The sequence below is a fragment of the Bombus pascuorum genome, chromosome 2 (assembly GCF_905332965.1).
Source record: "Bombus pascuorum chromosome 2, iyBomPasc1.1, whole genome shotgun sequence".
Classification (NCBI taxonomy): domain Eukaryota; kingdom Metazoa; phylum Arthropoda; class Insecta; order Hymenoptera; family Apidae; genus Bombus; species Bombus pascuorum.
Window position 1 is genome coordinate 10014179 of NC_083489.1, and position 17004 is coordinate 10031182.

The window sequence follows — 17004 nt, forward strand, 5'->3', positions numbered from 1 at the left end:
AAATTCAGGGGCGAGGCTTTGCCCGTTCTTTGGCTATTGCGTGATCGTGAAAACGCGTAAAAGAGAAATGTACTTGAAAGCCGAAGGATATTTCAGGATTTCATGGCTAACAAATTTCTGGCCGAGAGTTCTGCTGAAATAAAAGCTTCTAAACGTCACTTCCGCGGCTCATTTTTACCGTTATTTCTGGTCGGTAATCAACGTTGCATACTGGCTGTGTTTAGCCGCGAATAATAGGAACTTCCGTAAGATAACGCAGGAAAATGGCCATCTGCTCCATCGTAACATAAACAAGGCGGTACGTGGCTAAAGAGTTCATAAAATATTAGATACTTTATAACGTCAAGACCGTATCTTTTCTTACAGCGAAACACAATATCCACCTCCATTTACAAACTCTTCTCGTCCTTTTCATATCTGTATTATATCGCTTTTGTAAACTTTTGTATTCTTCTTATTAAAAAAATTCTTCGCCATGTCTCTGAATGGTTTCCGCGTATTGCAAGATTTTTCTTCACTGCGAACGTTACAGAGATACGAACAAATTTTTTATAGAATTTCTCGGTTCTCCTTCGATTCGAAAATTGTGGTCGTTCTCGCGCTGACATTTTTATCAACTTGCATGAAAGAAACGTGCGAAACATACGAGGCAAATTTCGAAGAAAAACGTAATTGACGCAGCGCGTTAAAAGGGACACGAACTTTTCAGATCACCTAATAAAACAGAAAGTTATCCGTCATTACTGGAAACTTCGAACTTTCTACGAATGAAATTCAGGGAAAACAGAATGTTCAGTATTACGTATTCGCTTGGTTCGATATTATCCTACTGGTGCTTCGATATACACACTGTTCAAACTCACACTTTTACCACCTCTTTTTGCGAACCATAAAATAACGAGTTTACAAATTTTCGCCTGGACGGACGTTGTACGTTTAAATCACTGGAAGAGACGCGGTGGCATGTTCGCTTGGAAAAACGCTGGGGAAAGTAGTTGCATCGTGGTGCAAAAAAGTAGAGCGAGGTCTGGGGTGTTTTTGTCATTTTAATGCCACTGTTGCCGAGGTCACAACCTCGAAAAACCTCCAGAAACCTTCTTGGAAACTTTCGATCAGCGGACTCGAAAAAACCTGGAATCAGAAAGTCTTTCCTGACCCATTGACAAACGAGTCGATCGATTTGCCAACGCGATGCCGCGCCACGCCGGTTCTTTTGTTCCACAAGGGTTTTAAGCGGAAGGGAAACTCGTTAAAACTCGATCGCGAAACGAAAGACCGTACGAATATATGCATGTACGTACGCGAGCTGTGTTCGGTGTGATAGAAATAAACACACTGAAATAAATATTCATAAATCTCGAACATGTTAACCACTGTTTATAGTTATGAACAATGAATGTGCAAACATTTTTATGAAATTAATTACGCATATTCGCGCGACCATTTGAATCTCCCTTCTTTTCTCGACGTACGTAGCATCAACAATTGAACTTTGTCTGATACGGTCAGTTTCGCTTTGTCGAAGAACTTGAGTAAAAAGTTTGACAAAAAGTTAACTCATCGTCTTACTCTGTAAAATTTATAGCATCCACCCCGATAGGGCAACGTACAGCACTCGAGGCAGCGATGTAGGAACTGAACCTAGGGTGGAGCTTTAACAAGTCTCTGAATAATTTGCATGCGAACGAAGAGCATGAACAGATAAACGATACTTGAAAAAAATTTTGTGCCGCTTTCCTCGGAATCCCGCCGCTTTAAAATTCTAATTTTCAGCTTCGTCGGAGAGGTAACAATGATTTCACACGAGAACCTAAATACGATTGTTAGCAAGATTTATGCAATCACCGATAGAGTACGGTTATTCCTGTGACCCTGTTTAAACGATAACTCTTTTTTCTTTCTTATCGAGAATCATCGACGATTCTTTTCAAATTTCTTCGGCTAACGTGTAAATTCTTATGCTCATCGAACACGTTTCTAACGCAGGAGACCTGTTCGTGGTGGTGTTCAGTTTGGACTGTCGAGAATCCTTCGAGGAGGCCATCAGACTGCGTGAATCGATCCTGGAAACTAAAGTGAGCGCAACCCAAAGCGCGACCAAGAGCAGGAGCAAAAGTCACTTCAATTTGAAGGTTCCTATGGTCATCGTCGGAAATAAATGTGATAAGGAAACAAAGTACGTGCAACGCACGTGTTATACCTGTCGCGTTAATTAAAGTACAATTAACGATCACGTGAAACTACCATTTGCTACGTACATAAAATTATACTCTTTGACGAACGTGGCTTTTGAGGACTTTCGTCATTGTTAGTTTTGTAGACTAGAGTTTCATTAACAGAAAACACTAAAGCGCCTGCCACTTTGAATTTATAGATCACGCGTTAAAATATTCTGACCTGTTTCCACGCTTTTAATGTAAAATATCACCAACTACTCGACGATTCTCTCCAGCAATATTTTACATATTTCTTTCCCCTTTCGAGTACCCTTGTTTATGTATTCACAATCAAGAAAGTTTTAAATATTTAACTAACCGTGGAAACGAAATTAAAAACACGTTGCGCGCGTTCCACAGAACAGTTACGATAGAAGAGGCCGAGGAGTACTGCAACAGTCAAGACGATTGCTGTGTTTTCGTGGAGGCATCCGCAAAGAGAAATTACCACGTGGAGGAGCTTTTCTATCAACTGTTCATAGTGGCCGGTTTGCCACTGGAAATGGCGCCGAATCATCACAGAAAGGTCCCACTCACTTTCGGTTCTCCTACCATGTTACCACCGTCACAGGTAAACATTTGCTAATTATTCTGCGACCTTGTGTCCCCTCGAAATTACCATTCGATATTTATCGCTATCGGTCGAAACGATAAACAAGTGCGCGAGCTCGATGCTCAAAGTGTTGTGGAATAATTCTCACGGACACTCCCCAACGATGGAAATTTAACCGAGCGTCAAAGGTTGAATAACGACGAGGCTAAAATTTGCTCATTTCACGGTGATCGACTCGACGATTCAAAACATCGAAGAGGGAAAACGCTTAGAAAATTTCCGTGGCGGGAATTGTATAAAACGATAGAGAATGATAGAAGACGCGGTATTCAGGGAAACGTAAATAATGCTGGAATTCGAACGTAGTAATTGAACAATTGGCAATGTCGCGGAAAAGAGAGGGTGAAAACTCGCATCAGAACGAGTTATATCTCGGGGTAAACGCGTTAAATTGTCAAAACGATTACGTTCCCTCTGCGAAGAGCGTGTCGTCGAGTGGACCTTCTTCAAAAGCTTTTGAAAGAGCGACAATTTGTTTTCAGCCAAGGCATAAAGCCACCCTGAGTATAAAGCGACGGTTGAGCGACGCCTGCGGCGTCGTGGCGCCCAACGTGCGTCGGCCAAGCATCAGAACGGATCTAATGATCATGAGAACGAAAACGTGCTCCCTTGCAGCCGGGAATGAGAACAACGCGCCGGGATCGAGGATAACCCTGCGTACCTCCGACGCCAGAAAGACGTGTTCCATTCAGTGATATCTCTCGGAGATCCTCTCGAAACTGAATTCGAAACGATGGGTCTGGAATTCGAAGGACGATCCTCGCCAACGAACACGATTCTCTCGAACGACGCGGTCGTTATAATATATCGAGTAGAAGGAATTGTTCGTTCCACTTTTAACACTCGTTTGACAAAGAAACGTTTAAACGATGTTTTGTTGATTCCATGGAGAATCGGAGACAAAGAAAATTATACGATGGCAAATTAACGTTCCTTCGAAAGAACGGCAAGAAAACGCGAGCAAACATTGCGTTTTTATTGCGTCGGCCGTGGTGTATCGCGCGTAACAGAGTTGGCATGGACGAAGAGTCGTAAGCGAGAATCGTCGAAACGAAGAAAACGTTTAAACCGACCACGCTGCTCGCCTTAATTAATTAAAGAAATAGCTCTAGCATAGCGTTCCGGGAATAACGTATATTACTAAAATAAGATACGATCGCTGAGGACCGATCGTTGGATCGATCGACCGACGTCGATCAGAAAACGAAAGAGTTCGGCGTAATCGCGGATGAAACGAAAGGGAGACCCTTCCCGTGATAACTCTGGATCTTTTGGTGCGCTATCGGAACAGTCGACCATTTACATTCCTAATCAAAGCAATTAAATCTTCTTTTACCTATCGAGCCTTCGCACCGACGAACTTAACGAATTAAACAATTCTTGGTTGGTAGATCGAGACGAACGATCGCCAATGAAAGATCGTATAGCGAGAATTTCAAACCCAAGATCGATGTATCCTTCGTAGTTTGTTGAAATGGTCGACTGATCGTGACACTTGGATTCTATTTAAGCATGATTGTTAAGCCGACACGAACCAAATACCGTATACGTGTATATAGTTAATTTATTCGTATGAAACGAGATGGCACACTATTGTACCGAACATGTACGAGCATTGGATGCGTTGATCAATCATAGCAAACTTTTGAATCATTTTGAATATCGTTCAAATTTGAACAATTGCCGACATTTATCTTCGTCCAGTTACATTGAGCCGAGATTCAATTTAGAAGTTTTCAGTAGTAAAACTAAAGCAAAATTTTCTTAACGGAGAAATGAAAGAGCGAAATAAATGATTAAAATTCGATACGCTTCCGAAGCTGTTTAATCTTCGACGACACAGCAACACGGCGCACACGCGTGATTGCTCGACATTGAAAAATTGTAACTGTAATAATCAAAGCGCATAGAAACAACATATGTACGAGAGACGCATCTTTTCGTAAAACTCACCCCTAATTTTCGGACCAAAAAAACGTTTCGTTCTCTTGTAATAAACACGTAAACAATATCGACACGTTCTTTTCTTTCTTAAATCTCACATCCTTTTACGCTCGTGCTTCTTCGTCCCAGTTAATTAAATAATTAATCGCATCCCATCTTTGCAATCGAAAGAAACGAATACCTGGCGGTATTCACTTCGTTAAAGAGTTAACTTAACCAACTAGGAATTAAAGAACAAGAATTCCTCGAACGGAGGAGTTCGACAGCGAAAACAGGAAAAAACATACATAATTACCAGTGCCAGTTCCGAGTTGTCAACCTTGCAAGTATGTATTCAAGAAGTCACGCGGCCTCTCTCGAGAAGACTCGTCGGTTTTTCCATTTACATGGTTTTACACGACCATCATTTTTGAAACAACGCCCCGACAACCCAATGGAAAGACATTTTATTCGAAGCTCTTGGCGAATTAATTAACCCTATAAAAGAAAGCTTTCCGTAGATCTACCGCGAACCCTAGACTCAGGCCAATTACTCGATTAATACGTTAATTAATTTTTCGACCGCAGTGCTTCCATTCTAGTCGTTTTTACAGTACGAACTTTGAATTACAGATCGTTCACTCGCAAGTTACGACATTATTTCTTATTAAATGCAACGAAGATGTATTTCCTGCAGGAGAATTTTCTACTTCTTCAAAGTTTTACTTCGAATTTACATCAAGAATTACTTCGATTCGATTTTTAACGATATAAATTCCAAAACTAATACGAACATAACTTTTCATTTGAGAAAGAAGACTATTTGTTGCCACACTTATATCGTTCGTCGTTTCAACTCGTCCATCGCTAATCGATTATTCATCCGTCGTTTTTATCATGATATTTCAGATAGGCAAAATTTATTTAAATTGAGTCTTCAGTCTCACTTTTTTCTTTTTTTTTTTTTTTTTTTTCAATGAAAGATTATTTTTATTGGTCGTCGAACAGTCAGACCATTTCAAAGTACACATAACGCAACCTTCGAGTATAAATTAAATCTCTGGCTCGTAATTACAGTCGAATAAAGGAATTATTACTCATAAGCGTCTCTCGCCAAGGACAACATTTTAATCTACTTTAACGGACCTGATTTAACCGACTTAATCGGTGTTAGAGCCTGACTTACGGCAATGAAAGCTGCACTTCGTTCGAAACGGAAACCTCTTCTCTTACCGGCTTAATGCATTCAAAGTACTGCTTGCTAATTGACCTTTCCTACATTACAGATTTATGAGAGCACATTTGATGACATCAAATGAATTTTTTTCTGATAAGTCCATTTTAATGCTGCGTTCGAAATAAACATATGGAAAAATATGCGAGACCAAGTTGCAATCCGATTGATTGAATCCACGTAATATCTATGCGTTCTTCGAGAAGTTTATTGAAAGTTTATCGCAATTATCAACGAAGAAAGTTACATTTATTAATATCGTTCTGATTTGAAAGTTCCTAGAGAACACAAACACAACCTGACAGAAGTGTTGTTACGAAACTACATTCCTAGAATCGAAGCAACAAATTTTTTCTCAATAAGCGATGTCTTATCTTTAAGTATCACTACTTATCTAAAGTCAATAATTTTTTTCGTTACAATTTAATTGGATATTGGATGGTCAAGCATAAAGAAATCGAAGGAGAGTCGTGTCGACACGACACGAGGTCGGCTTACGTATCGAGATTCAAGCGGCAGAACCCATTAAAAGGAGTTTCACTACAGAGAGAACGTGGTGACCACAAAATTCCAGACGCGCGGAATGTTTAATTAAACTCTGTCAAGAACTCAGGGAATTTCGGACGAGGCATCACAAAGCTCGTGCATCATGCGATGTGTCTCCTTTATCGTCAGAAAAGTAATATCGACTGTACCACTATAAGTACAACATCTTTTCCAGCAGTTTTAATTAAAGATCTACCACTTCGGTGAAAAGATGCGTGTTTATATTTATAACCTGTTGTATCTGCATCCTCGTTCAAATCCACACACTCGCGGCGTCCAGTTATTCGATATCGATGCCGTTTTTCATTAAACACAGACGATTTATCATCCACAAAATGCTAAGAAATTAACGAGATCGACAAATGAAACTGTATTATCCAAGAGTCGTATGCGGAGATTAATATAATTACCAACTATGAAATTCCATTTGATTCATATCATTAGACGTGCAACTTAATTCTTTAGCTGAGTTAAAGAAAAAGGTCGCAGAATATTTAAATTTATTTTAATAGATGATCAAGTGATCTTCGATCAAAAAATAAGCCAATTACTTCTAATGATACCACAGATTTAGAAATTCAAATTTTAAATTTCAAATTTCAAAGCATCGCCCCTATATAGAAAGATTTTAAATAAATAAAGACCAAGCGAAAAATATTCCTTTTCCCTCAAAGACAATGTATTCATACGTCTCTTCGTTTTATACATATTACATGTGTATTTCTTCTCCTTGGAGGAACGCGAACAACGACCATCTCAAGTTGTCTTTTGCGATGTTTGTGTGGAGTGTAAGCAATCTGCGAAGTATTTCCTATTCGCTGGAGGAACGCAACAGAAAGGAACGAGATAGAAATCACTTTTCATGCGATCGCAGGGCGAACGCTCATGGGAATTGTGCAATGCGTTCAGTGGTGAAACAGAAAAGAAGGATTTCATTCTAACAGGAAAGAAAATTCGAGAACAGTCGGTGGCTCTAACGAACAGCCAGCATAGGAACTCCCGGTGGAGAAATAAATAGGAGATATCTTGAGGTGCGCCAGCGATAACCACGAGCAAGCTGCGAAATTTCACACGACGAATGACCGCCATCTGAAATTCCCTGTTCCTCCGCAACAATAATGCGTCAAGGGCTCGAATGAATTATCTTTCTCTTGCTACATTAGTTGAAGAAGACGAAAAATTCTTGTTGGCTATTTATAATCGTCAATTGTCTCCTTTTTGTACCCCTATTTTTCATTTTTCTTGCAAACGTGTACCTTTTTGACATAAATTTTTTTTTTTGGTCATAAATTCGGCTTTTGTTTATTCATAACATATTCATAAGATCTTATGACATGTATTTCACTACTTTTCGGTATGTATTTTTAAAAACGCGTTTTAATATCTCATTCCGATGCATATTAAAATAATTATATTAGATAGCAAAGCATCATAATAAAAATTTATTGCGGCTACTAAGTGCCTTGCAATGTCAATAAAAAATTCGAGATATTTACAGTGTCATTTATCTTTCATTTTTTCGTATCAATTACATATATAGGTTAATAAGATTAGATTATTTTTTATAAACAATGTCTACTGATTGAAGACAAAAATATTTATCGTAAAATGCATAATTTACATTTACGTTTTCAATATTCGAATTAAAGTTAAAAAAAATATACATTGTAATCGAAATGTACCTGTACATAACCTATAAAATCTCAATGAAGTTAATAACCGTAAATTTGAACCAAAAAATATTCAGATATGAAATTCATAACCACGCATGCTTACAACGTACGATACATAATCGACCTCTCGAACCATCGATGTAACCTAAAGCGCAAGCGTATTATCCACAGGGGAACAGTCCATCATGGCCAAAGTACTTTTATCGGGAGCATCTAGTTGACCATGAAACGACTAGAGATCTTACATCGAACTTAGCCTTTAAGCCGCAGATCGAATCGTGACGCGACGTTCGTCGTGTTCATGATTGGGATGTTGAATCGTGCATGGTACAGGGAACACGTATAGAAAGGCAAGCACACATACTTATTTACTGACATATCTATACATACATGTATAGTACACGGTAGTTACTTCACAGTAGCGATTTTATAGAATCGGCACGTGTATCTTTTATTTACATAGTTACTTACAGTGACGATCATTTATCCGGAATGTTTTCTCGCCAGTGTCAACATGTCGCTTGGAGGACGAAGTACGTAATTTCTCGACAATCCATCACTCGTAAAAATTATTCAACTCTGTGAACGTAAAAGGCGTTGGTTATACGGAATTATATGAAATTATTGTATTATTTAAATATTCCTCGATTATTGTTTTGTATTTAAATTCTACTTACCGACGCGACTGTGATAATTATGTTGTAGATTTTTTATTGAAATCGCACGAAGTTTTAACAGATTATAATATATATTACAAACATTACAACATTATTTCAAACCGAGTTAGAATTATGAAACGAATTCGTAACTTATATCGATACGTAGAAATACGTAGATTAATCGATTATATCATTTTATCGATTGGTTCGATTGACTCGATTGATCTTTCGATTTATAAATATCGTGAATAATTCAAATCTAAAATCGAGCTGCTTACCGCGATGTCTTTCGTATAAAAATGATAATTATATTCTTATTTTAGTTGATTTTGAAATTGAAATTTACAAATATGTATATATTTACAGAATAATTATTGATGTTATAACATAACACGATTCACTAAGGAATACTTAATATAACTCGAATAAATTTCATTCTAATAAATAAATTTACGAAAGCGAATGATTTGTAAAGATGAGTGGCGGAGAACGCAACAGAAGCATTTTCAGTTATGAAACGCTAGTTCACGCGATATCCGGCGCTGCTGTAAGTATACATTAAAGAATTTTAAAAAGTTGTTAAATCTTTAGTGGTATGTAAATTAATTTTTGGCTATGGTACTTTACAGGGCGGCGTTGTTGCGATGACAATATTCTTTCCTTTAGATACAGTACGAAGCAGATTACAATGTAGGTATATTAAAAAACTATATATTTGACCTATTTGTAATAATCGTTAAATAAAAATGACATACTTCGTAAAGGTTATAGTAGTATGTTTGTGTATATTGGCTAAATGTATTTCAAAGAATCGATAAATTTGAAAACGACAGATTTAGAATAGATACAAGTATTTGTGACATAATAAATTAGATTAATTTTCGCACCGCTGACTGAGTATATTGCGCAAAAATTGCATTAAGTAAAATGTCTTCATGAAAGAATTCAAATTAATTGATAGATTAATATAACACTTACATAATTAATCTCCAACTGTCACGAATAACCTTGTAGTTAATCTTCTAACCTACAGTATCGTGTGAGAGACGTGGTACGTCGATCAAGTCAAACATAAACAATATAAAATCCTAGAAATACAATAAATATTTACGTACATATATTTACATATTTACACATTATTATCAAAAGTTTATTTTTTCTTGTAGTGGAAGAAGACCGAGAATCGAAAAGTACACTTGCTACAATTCGTGAACTCGCTGCAAAGGAAGGACTGTAAGTTTCTTTGTTTTGTAATACGTTTAATGAGTCATAATTATTGAAATAAAAATTTCGTCGCATTTATGGTAACATCCTAGAGCCACCTTGTACAGGGGAATGGTACCAGTTCTTCAAAGTCTATGTGTTAGCAACTTCGTTTATTTCTACACATTCCATGGCTTGAAAATGCTCAGAGCAAGCAAGAATCAATCAGCTGGAAATGATCTACTGGTTGCATCAATTGCGGGTATGGTATTTAATAAAAAATCACTTAAAAAGTTTTTGCTTAAAAATCATTGTTTTAGGTGTAATTAATGTTTTAACAACGACACCATTATGGGTAGTAAATACTAGACTGAAAATGAGAGGCGTCAGCAACACTCAAGAAAGAAATAACTATTACAATACCTTATACGGTACGTTTTTGTGACATCAGAATTAATAAATTCAACTTCTTGCACATATACAATAAATACAGTTTAATTTTTTATAAAAATATAGTCTATATCTATGTAAATATTACGCTTAATGATGCATCTAGAAAATAACTGTAAGTACTAGAAATAAATTATTGTTAAATTAATGAATTTCTATGGCACATTACCTGTTCAGGTGGTCTTATGTATATATGGAAATACGAAGGTTTAAAACAGCTGTGGGCTGGAACTTTGCCGAGTTTGATGCTAGTTATGAATCCAGCCATTCAGTTTATGACTTACGAAACTGTTAAAAGAAAAGTTCTTGCATCTCTACATGGTGTACAACCATCTGCATGGACATTCTTTGTTATTGGTGCTATAGCCAAAGCGGTTGCAACCATACTAACTTATCCATTGCAATTAGTTCAAACAAAACTGAGAGTACGTATTTATATTATTTTAATTATTTTCTAAGTTTTCATAAAGACTGTACATACAGCATGATTTTAACTTTTAGCATGGTCATAAGTATCCAAACCTGCCACCAGATGCTGGTAGCTTAGAAATTCTATTTTACATATTAAAGTAAGTAATATTTTTATAAAATGACACAAGTATAATTGTATTCAATGCGAATTCTTATTTTCAGGAAACAAGGAATAGGAGGACTATACAAAGGAATGGAAGCGAAATTATTGCAAACCATTCTCACAGCGGCATTAATGTTTTTGACTTATGAAAAGATTTCAAGACTCGTTTTTCGCATTCTTTTGCATAGACCGACGTTAAGATAACAAATTTGGAGCAATATTAGTCAGCAACGTTAATATTGTTCTCCGTGTAAAGTCCTCTTTTATTGTAATAGAATAATAGTATATAATACATATATGTAACTTATATTGTAAAAAAAATATTGAGAATGCTTTCTTATAATATAATATATATAATATAATTCTTATAATATAATAATAATATAATACTTTAATATAATTTTCATAACAACTAGGAATAAAAGAGAAAGAAGTATTTAAGGTATTTTTAAAATTAACTTTATTGCGAAATTTTATCATATACCTTAGCGATCAACGAGTTAGCATTGAAATGTTATGCAAAACTCTTTTGTTTAACCACAAACGCCAAACCACATAACAGAAAAATATCCATCACACTTCTACGTATATCCGGAAAATGTGAACTCAACCATCGAGAATACTGGCGAATCTCAAGAAAACACATTTCCGGTTTCAGTCGCATTTTCGTCGTCGATCCAATCACTCCACCTCGCTTGTATCGCAGACGCGAGAAATAGAGTCGAAATGGAGCGATAAACAGGCTGAATGTGTAAATCTTGTTGATCAGAAGAGTTTGTCGTTGAAGAAAGTCGAGCGCAGATCCACAAAGGCCATTCTAAGATTCTGGAATAAACTGAAGCATCGCAAAAACGCGAGAAAGAAAGTAGAACCTATTACAAATGAATCATTAGCTTCCGTGTAAGTTTCTATGTTAAAATATCAAATAAAACTCACTTTTCGAATAATTTGTAAATGCAAATTTGACCTCCGCATTTTTAGCAACCTATAATATGATATAAATAATAAGAAATGTTAATTTACTTCAGACGGAATTATAGTCATGTTGAAGAAACAATGAGCGCTAGATCGCAACGTGGGACCCAAGACACGCCAACGACCAAACGATTTCGTAGCCCGCGCATCACCGTGAGAAACCGAACAGCAAAACCGCATATAACATACGATTACGATGCTGCTATCAGTCAACCGGATGTACCGAATTTACTAGATTATAAGAATATAGGTCGTGGTGTGATGGTTAGTGGAGTTCCACTTAGAAAGAAAGCACTAAAGACTCGCTTAAAAGGACGAATTATATCAAGAAAGAATTTTCAGAAAAGATCTCAGGAATTCAAGACGAAGTCGCTGATTCAAAAGAACGCCTCACCCATCAAAACACATACACGATCACCCAGTAGGATTAATCAAAAAACGATGGCCTCTTCCAGTATCTTTGAGAAAGAAAATTATATCGGAGAAAAAGAGAATATTACCAACAATGATACCAATAACGTTGAACATTTGTCAAACTCGTTGAGGGTTTGTACATCTTTTTCCTCCCTCGCTCGTTCAGAGTTTTGTTCTTGAACTTAATTTTAAGACTTATTTTGATTAAGAAAATCTTAATCTTTACTTCATCATGGTGACATGTAAATTCGTTATATTTAGAAAAATTTAGTAGTGGACGCTAAAAACATTTCGTACAAGGATACGAAAGAGGCGATTGAGAATGATAACAATAGTCAAATGACACAACAGATGAAAAACGAGACGTCAGAAGATTATGAAATTGTTAAAAAGAAATCATCAGTTCAAATCAAGGGCAGTAAAATTCCTCGTGCGAAGATAGCTGTTTTTCCAGTTCATACGTTTTATGAACTACATTCGGTAATGTAATATACGTAAAGATAAAAATTAAATTAGGCTAGAGATTAAACGGTAATGAATTACTTGTATGATAGACGAAAAAAGTAAAAACGAAAGAATCTCCTCACTTGAAAAATTCCACGACAAACTCTCCTACTGACAAGTTAGTTGAAAAATAAAATAAAAGATAATTACATTCTGTTATCAATGAACATTTATTATAATAATTAAACATGAATTTAAAGCATCGATATCTCAGAAAAAAGTATGAAAAAAAAATCATCCAGTAAAGAAGAACAAAGTACTCATAAACAAGATGTGGTTCGTTTCAACGAATTACAAAAGGATACAAGTACACGCGATAATTTTTAAAATCTATATCAAGAGAAAAATATTCATTGACTCAAAAACATTCATTTTATCTAGAATAGTTTGGAACAAAGAGGAAACTTCGACGTTAGAGGCAGACGAAGAAGCGGAGGATCGTGGATTAACATCGGCCGACGAATCCCCGGCTATTATTAGTAGCATCGATGACCCTCGCGTTTTAACAATTCTACGAAGTTTGAAACTGAACTGCCCTTGCAAATCGTGCAGTGAACACAATCCAGCTTCCAGAAATCAACAGGAAGATAACAGCGATTTAAAGAGTTCGTCCCCGGAGGAAATCAGAAAGAAAAAATGGTTAAAACGATATATTTAAAATTATCTACTTGAAACTCAGAGTATAATGATTGTCACGATAATTACATGTGATTATCAACAGGTCATTGAAATATCGAAAACACATTGAGACGACTTCAGAGGATGTGGATATTTCGTCTGATTGCAATAGCGAATACAGTAAAAAAGAAAAGAGAGGTCAACACAAAGCGAAGTATATTTTGACTCATCGTATCAAAACAAGCTCGATAGTACATGCACCACCAAAAATTACGAATCGTCGACGAACTAGTTTTTCCTTTTTTAATACCCTTTTTGACATTGTTTTCTGGCCTTATTTATTTTTGAAAACGAATCGATGAGAGCTGACTTTCTTCTTCGTTTTTGGAAAGATAATATTTAAGAAGAAATGGTATGAACAATAGATCGATAATTGAAAAGTTTCATGATTTCTTTAAATATCTTTGTAGAAATATAGGTATGAAACTTCGAATTTACCATTTATTTTATGTATTGTATACGCATTATTTTTTACGACCTAAAAAATTGTATGATCTTATTAATTAATAATATATTTCATTCTACATATAGTGTTTACAAAATATTTCAGAAAGCATTTAAAATAGAGCACTTACGTATATGTTTAAGAAAATATATTTTTTATTATATATAATAAAAATACAAATCAGAATACGCATAATTCTTCGAGTCTCACAATCAGTCAATTATTTACAACGATTTTATATGATAAAATGCAATGGTAAAACATTGCCGGTGTATTATAAAATAAAATTTTATGAAAAAATGTGAATAATGAGTACAAAAAAATAAGAGATACAAATGTCTTCCACGATTTTACAACACACCGATTGCTGAAAGTATAAAAAATTATGTCAATACTTTTTTATTAAGTACTTCTCGATTGACCTACCTTTCTTCGTGGGTGTTGATATACTCCTATGGAGTTTTTTCGAAAAAAATGATAAAGTTAGCCTGTCGTAAAGATTATCAATTTCATTTACAGTGTTCTCCAAGATTCTTGTAAGAGCCTTTTCATTTTGCACCAAAGCTTTATCAGCGATCAAAGACAAGTGCAGATAACCCCGATAAGTTAACAACGAACATCCAATCCCCGTGTAACTCCTGAAAGCAATAACTCTGAAAGCTGTGATACTTCCAATCTTCGAGATATGATTTTTTTACTAAAACATTATATAAAATGAAAGAAAGTATATGGCATAGAAAAATGAAAAATTGTAACCTGTTTGGTATCCAAAAAACGATATTTTTCAAAGGATGACCCATCAGTTTTACTTCCTGAGGACCAACTAAATTGCTAAACACCATCGTGCTGTAACTCCTAAAAATCGGTCGTAAAAATTTATCAGGCAACACAGCTGTGAGATACTTCATGACCAAAAAATTCACTTTGTAATCAGGACTCTTTCTGAGCGAATCATTTGCTCTCTTAATAGCATCAAGGCGTTCTAAAAGTTGAGAATTTTCACGTGGATCCGCAAGCTGTTTGCCGTTTATCTGCGAAATACAAAGCGGCAATATACCAACTGAGAAATTATTTTGCAACGGAAGGTTCTCGCTCCATTCCTCGATTTTCATCGGTAGAACGACGCTTAATTTCGTTGGAACCGGTTCGTTCATCTGTAAAATTTAAATTATCGTAGAAACAACTATTCGCGAAGAAAATTCAAATACAGATAAAGAATACGTAACCACTTACCCGAAGAAAGTACTTGTGTAAACTAACGGATAGAGCAGCTAATAGTACGTCTCCAAATCTTGCGCCTGTGATGCTTCTTATGTTCTGAATCTTTGTAAACAGCCTCTGATTGCAGGCGTTCTTGAAATCATCCTCGAGCCAATAAGAGATCAATTTTTCACCTGATAATTCTGCTCCATGGAGTGCGCTACGATAAAACATTTTATAATATTTTTAATGTGTTTGGAAAGAAAAGTTAGTGGACGGATAAACAAACCTTTTGTCCATGCTACGAAAAGCTTGTTGAATCAAGCAACCAGGAGCATCTATGATAATCTTCGTCATTTTTAAATAATTCTGCACCTTTTTCCAAACAATTTCCGAGAAAAAAGTATTTAATTTATCTCGTTCTTCCATTAGAAATAGTCTCGTTTCCTGTCTCAATTCTTCCAAAGTAACATTTCGCAGGTACTCTAGTCCCTCGTTGAACCGTTTCTTTAATAATTTAACGACATGTGGAAACACCATTAAATAGATGAACGGCATGGTAGCCGACATAACATCCTTTTGAAATGTAGTGCTGTTTAAGCTGTTGTCGATGTTCAAGCAAGGATTCACAGGATTCGTCACAGGTACTGTCACATTTGATTTCTTCGTTTTCTCGCTCTTCATTCTAAAACTCGTATGCTCCAACTGCAAGAACGTTTCTGGGACCGGTTCTCTGTCGATAATAATGTCCCTAAAGAATTTAAGGAGAGCCATACCATCGCCTAAGGAATGATGGACACGAAACAAAATAGGAACCTTGATTTTGCTCGTCAAACGTTCCTCCGTTCGTCGAAGATAATGATGACTCGACCTGGGACAACATTTCCCAATTAAAATCTCCCAGGATGCTGTATGATTCTCCGGTAGAGGCTGATTGCAAACATTCGACAAAACCCTTTTCAAGTGACCGTTATAAATATTGTCACAGGATCCGTCGCAGTTCCCACGCTCATATTCCAACCATCTGATCCGTCCTTTCAGATCGATCTCTTCGCTCCTCTCCCAGAAATAGTAGCCGAATTTTCTCTTTCTCTTATACAGCAACTTCTCGAAAGACGAGCACACTATACGGTTTTTTGCCAAATCTCGAAAACTCTCCAAGAAGTTGGCGTTCGAATGTCGAGCATCTTTTTCTAAGATCATAAGGATGTTGTTCACAGAAAGTGCCGATGATTGTTCTACAGCCCAAACACAATCCGTCCCATCAAGAAGACCAGCGAATTTCTCCTTCAATTGTATCCTTAGAACGATCTCTACGATTCGACGATAAAAGTACGAGCATATTAATAGTAAAATAATTAGCGGAGAGAAAAGAAAGGTATAGAACATGAAGAATGCTTCGTATATTTTCGTCATGATGTTTTATCAACTTTACACTTGTTGAATCCTTCTGCTTCGAAAATGCGAAATCTTGTTCAGATTCTATGTTTTGTCGTTATATCTTTTATCGCACTGATCGGTTACACCTATAAAAACGAATTAGAGATCAACGAATTAAAGTATCGAAGATTTATTAATCGGTTAAGAAAGATCAACTTACACGAAGACTAATAACAATCAGATAACCCTGAGTTCTCTCAGTGCTAATCAGCACCAAGTAAGACTAGTCTGAACAAAGTTGTTGCTTTTATAGTGAA

The 17004-nt window shown here is 36.1% G+C and overlaps 5 protein-coding genes across 5 annotated transcripts in view; 4 read left to right on the plus strand and 1 right to left on the minus strand.

The window, feature by feature from the left end:
* The window catches only part of LOC132916401 (dexamethasone-induced Ras-related protein 1), a gene marked incomplete at its 5' end in the record, with an annotated part of 45615 nt that extends 40775 nt beyond the window's left edge, over positions 1 to 4840 (plus strand). The window contains 3 exons of the mRNA XM_060976373.1: positions 1987 to 2176; positions 2577 to 2787; positions 3312 to 4840. Coding sequence (XP_060832356.1) covers positions 1987 to 2176; positions 2577 to 2787; positions 3312 to 3524 — 614 coding nt within the window. The remainder of the gene's footprint in view (positions 1 to 1986; positions 2177 to 2576; positions 2788 to 3311) is intronic.
* Positions 4841 to 9233: 4393 nt separating this feature from the next.
* LOC132916398 (peroxisomal membrane protein PMP34) lies at positions 9234 to 11535 on the plus strand. Its single transcript, XM_060976366.1, has 8 exons — positions 9234 to 9411; positions 9494 to 9554; positions 10031 to 10097; positions 10181 to 10329; positions 10388 to 10498; positions 10695 to 10942; positions 11019 to 11086; positions 11151 to 11535. Exons 1-8 carry the CDS (start codon positions 9340 to 9342, stop codon positions 11293 to 11295), a joined length of 921 nt encoding a protein of 306 aa, XP_060832349.1. The 5' UTR covers positions 9234 to 9339; the 3' UTR covers positions 11296 to 11535.
* On the plus strand, positions 11483 to 13504 carry LOC132916410 (uncharacterized). Its single transcript, XM_060976390.1, has 3 exons — positions 11483 to 12612; positions 12781 to 12960; positions 13371 to 13504. The coding sequence occupies exons 1-3, from the start codon at positions 12103 to 12105 to the stop codon at positions 13398 to 13400; spliced, it is 720 nt and encodes a 239-aa protein (XP_060832373.1). The 5' UTR covers positions 11483 to 12102; the 3' UTR covers positions 13401 to 13504.
* LOC132916402 (uncharacterized) lies at positions 12959 to 14416 on the plus strand. The gene is made up of 2 exons (XM_060976374.1): positions 12959 to 13623; positions 13706 to 14416. The coding sequence occupies exons 1-2, from the start codon at positions 13256 to 13258 to the stop codon at positions 13962 to 13964; spliced, it is 627 nt and encodes a 208-aa protein (XP_060832357.1). The 5' UTR covers positions 12959 to 13255; the 3' UTR covers positions 13965 to 14416.
* LOC132916387 (uncharacterized) lies at positions 14402 to 16987 on the minus strand. Its single transcript, XM_060976324.1, has 6 exons — positions 16908 to 16987; positions 15597 to 16833; positions 15341 to 15527; positions 14864 to 15261; positions 14534 to 14745; positions 14402 to 14474 (listed from the first exon to the last, which is right to left on the minus strand). The coding sequence occupies exons 2-6, from the start codon at positions 16721 to 16723 to the stop codon at positions 14458 to 14460; spliced, it is 1941 nt and encodes a 646-aa protein (XP_060832307.1). The 5' UTR covers positions 16724 to 16833; positions 16908 to 16987; the 3' UTR covers positions 14402 to 14457.
* Positions 16988 to 17004: the final 17 nt, after the last annotated feature.